The sequence below is a fragment of the Otolemur garnettii genome, unplaced genomic scaffold, assembly GCF_000181295.1.
Source record: "Otolemur garnettii isolate 467f Iridium unplaced genomic scaffold, OtoGar3 scaffold00152, whole genome shotgun sequence".
Lineage (NCBI taxonomy): Eukaryota > Metazoa > Chordata > Mammalia > Primates > Galagidae > Otolemur > Otolemur garnettii.
In genome coordinates this window covers 2,395,086-2,397,329 of record NW_003852547.1, presented here as the reverse complement: position 1 = coordinate 2,397,329, position 2,244 = coordinate 2,395,086, and the positions used below count along the sequence as shown (strand labels likewise).

Sequence of the window (2,244 nt, the reverse complement as noted above, 5' to 3'; positions counted from 1 at the left end):
GTGAAAACCCCAAGGCCCTGTGTGTCTGTACTGGCAAATACTGTCAGGGCAACTAACTGAAGCTATCTCTGCAGGTTTAGCCCAGGAGGTTTCCCATGGTCTCTCCTTAACTCAGCTATACATTGAAAAGAATGAGTGTTGATTTTTGAATTAGTATTTCTGCATATTTTTCAGAGACAACCACATTGCAGAAGCGCCAGTTTTAGCATCTCCCTCACAAAACACACATCTAATGACGTCATTCTCCACTTACTGCTTGCTCAATAAAGACTAAGAAGGATTTTTTTCTTTTTTCCCCCAAATTACTTCTCACCTAAGAATCTTCACCTGGCTTACAAGCCCTCCTTCATTGGGCCTCTGCTAGTCCTACATCACCTCCCCCCTCCACTGCTCCTTCTGCTCCAGGCAGAGCATAAGTCACTTTATATTACTGAAATAGGTCATGCTCTGACTCAGGGCCTTTGCATATATTTTCTCTCTGCTTGCAACTCTTCTACAGCCCACTCCCATTTCACCTATTTACACCCTTCTGGCTCAGCTCCTACATCACTCATCACCTCCCCTGAGAAGCCACCCAACCCTTCCCTCCCCAGCCAAGGTGAGACAGACCCCAGTTACACCTTCATAAAGCTTCTGTACTTCTTCATGGCTCTAATCACAGTATCAGGACAATTATATCTATACTACCAATTGTGATTATGAGAAAATTTTATTACTGTCTCCCCCACTGGCTTGTGAGCTCTGTGAGGGCAGAGATTGGCTTCTGTAGCCCTAGTACCCAGCACAGGCCAGGTACCCCAAGCCACGTGTTGAACTAAAGAAATATAAAAAAAATACAGACCAGGGCAAAAATCTAGGGGTTCTGATTTTCTGACTGTGGCTTCACCTTCGACAGGCCAGGCATGGAGGACTCAGGGCCTTCCTTACAGAGAATTCACCAACCAAACCATCCCTAGTGTAGATGAGGAGAGAAAGGGAAGTGACCACAGAGCTAAATGTTTAGGATTTTAATGAGGCTGCCAAGGAGAACTTCTCCTCATTTCTCCATACTGGATCCTCAGGGCTCGGTGTTAGGTTGGGATAGGGGTGTAGAAATACAAGGCTGGGGAGAGGGGAGTGAATATGAATGTGGCTGAGAAACTAGAGCTGGGACCACAGAAAGGAACAACTGAGAAAAAATAGAAAAAGGATGCAACCCCCAGCCCCTAAGTCAGAAACCCTAGGCTTTTAGGATCGAGGAGCTAAGATATTGAAATAGGAGCGTGTCCTTCTTACCTGTAAGTGGTATCAGTCTGAGACCAAAGCACCAGAGAGAGGCTAAATTTTGGCCCTAAGTGCCTTGAAGGTTGTCACTTTAGGTCTGCGGAGTTAGGAAAGGGCAACACCTTGGCCTAGAGCAGTGGTTCTCAACCTTCCTAATGCCACGACCCTTTAATACATTTCATGTGGGTCGCAACCCACAGGTTGAGAACCACTGGCCTAGAGCATTGACAAAGAACATCACCTTGGCCTAGAGAAGGATCCCTTTGGGTCAGGAAGGGGCATCCTTTTGCCCTGGGCTGAGAGAGTGGAGCTAAGTCCAAGGAGGAGGAGTTTGGAGAGGCAGAGTAAGAACCAAAAGAAAAGATGGAACCAGGGGAACAGAAAAAGAACCCACCCTAAGGGAGAAAGTTCTGGAAGTGGAGCTAGGACCAGAAGGGTAGCCAAAGGAGTGAAGGAGAGTCCCAGCCAGCGGTTCCTGTAGTAAGAACTAGAAGAAGCCCCTGTGATCAGAAAACCAAACTCAGAAAGACAGCACACAGGGAAATGTGCAGGGTAAGCCTCTGGGTGCAAACAGATGGAAGAGCGCTTATTTACCAAGGGTCAGAGTCAGGCCCCATTGCCACATACAGAGTCAAGACCACTTGAAGGAAGCACATGTAGGGTAGTGGAGGGCTGGTTTCCATAGCAGAGGGTGAACTTTACCCAACACACAGTATTATCCAAGAAGTGGGGTTAGCTCCATAGGTGACAGCAAGATAGGAGCTGGGGGTAACAGAGCTAGGTCCCAGAAGCAGCAAGGCTACCCCCAAGTGGCAGAGTCAGGTAGGGGAGGAGTCATAGGCAGGCTCGCGGCCCCAAGTCTTGCGCAGGCTCGGTTCCCGGCACTCCGCGGATGTCCGGCAACAGGCGGCAGCCAGCCACAATGTCCAGGCGTTCGGCCAGCGCGCAGAGGTCCCCTCGAGCCAGGCGCACGCTATGGGC

The 2,244-nt window shown here is 49.2% G+C and overlaps 1 protein-coding gene across 1 annotated transcript in view; it reads right to left on the bottom strand.

The window, feature by feature from the left end:
* Positions 1 to 690: 690 nt before the first annotated feature.
* Positions 691 to 2,244, bottom strand: part of BLOC1S3 (biogenesis of lysosomal organelles complex 1 subunit 3) — a 2,572-nt gene continuing 1,018 nt past the window's right edge. Inside the window, 1 exon segment of the mRNA XM_023518939.1 lies at positions 691 to 2,244. This exon segment is cut by the window's right edge and continues 114 nt beyond it. Within this exon segment, the coding sequence (XP_023374707.1) occupies positions 2,098 to 2,244 (147 nt within the window). The 3' untranslated portion in view covers positions 691 to 2,097.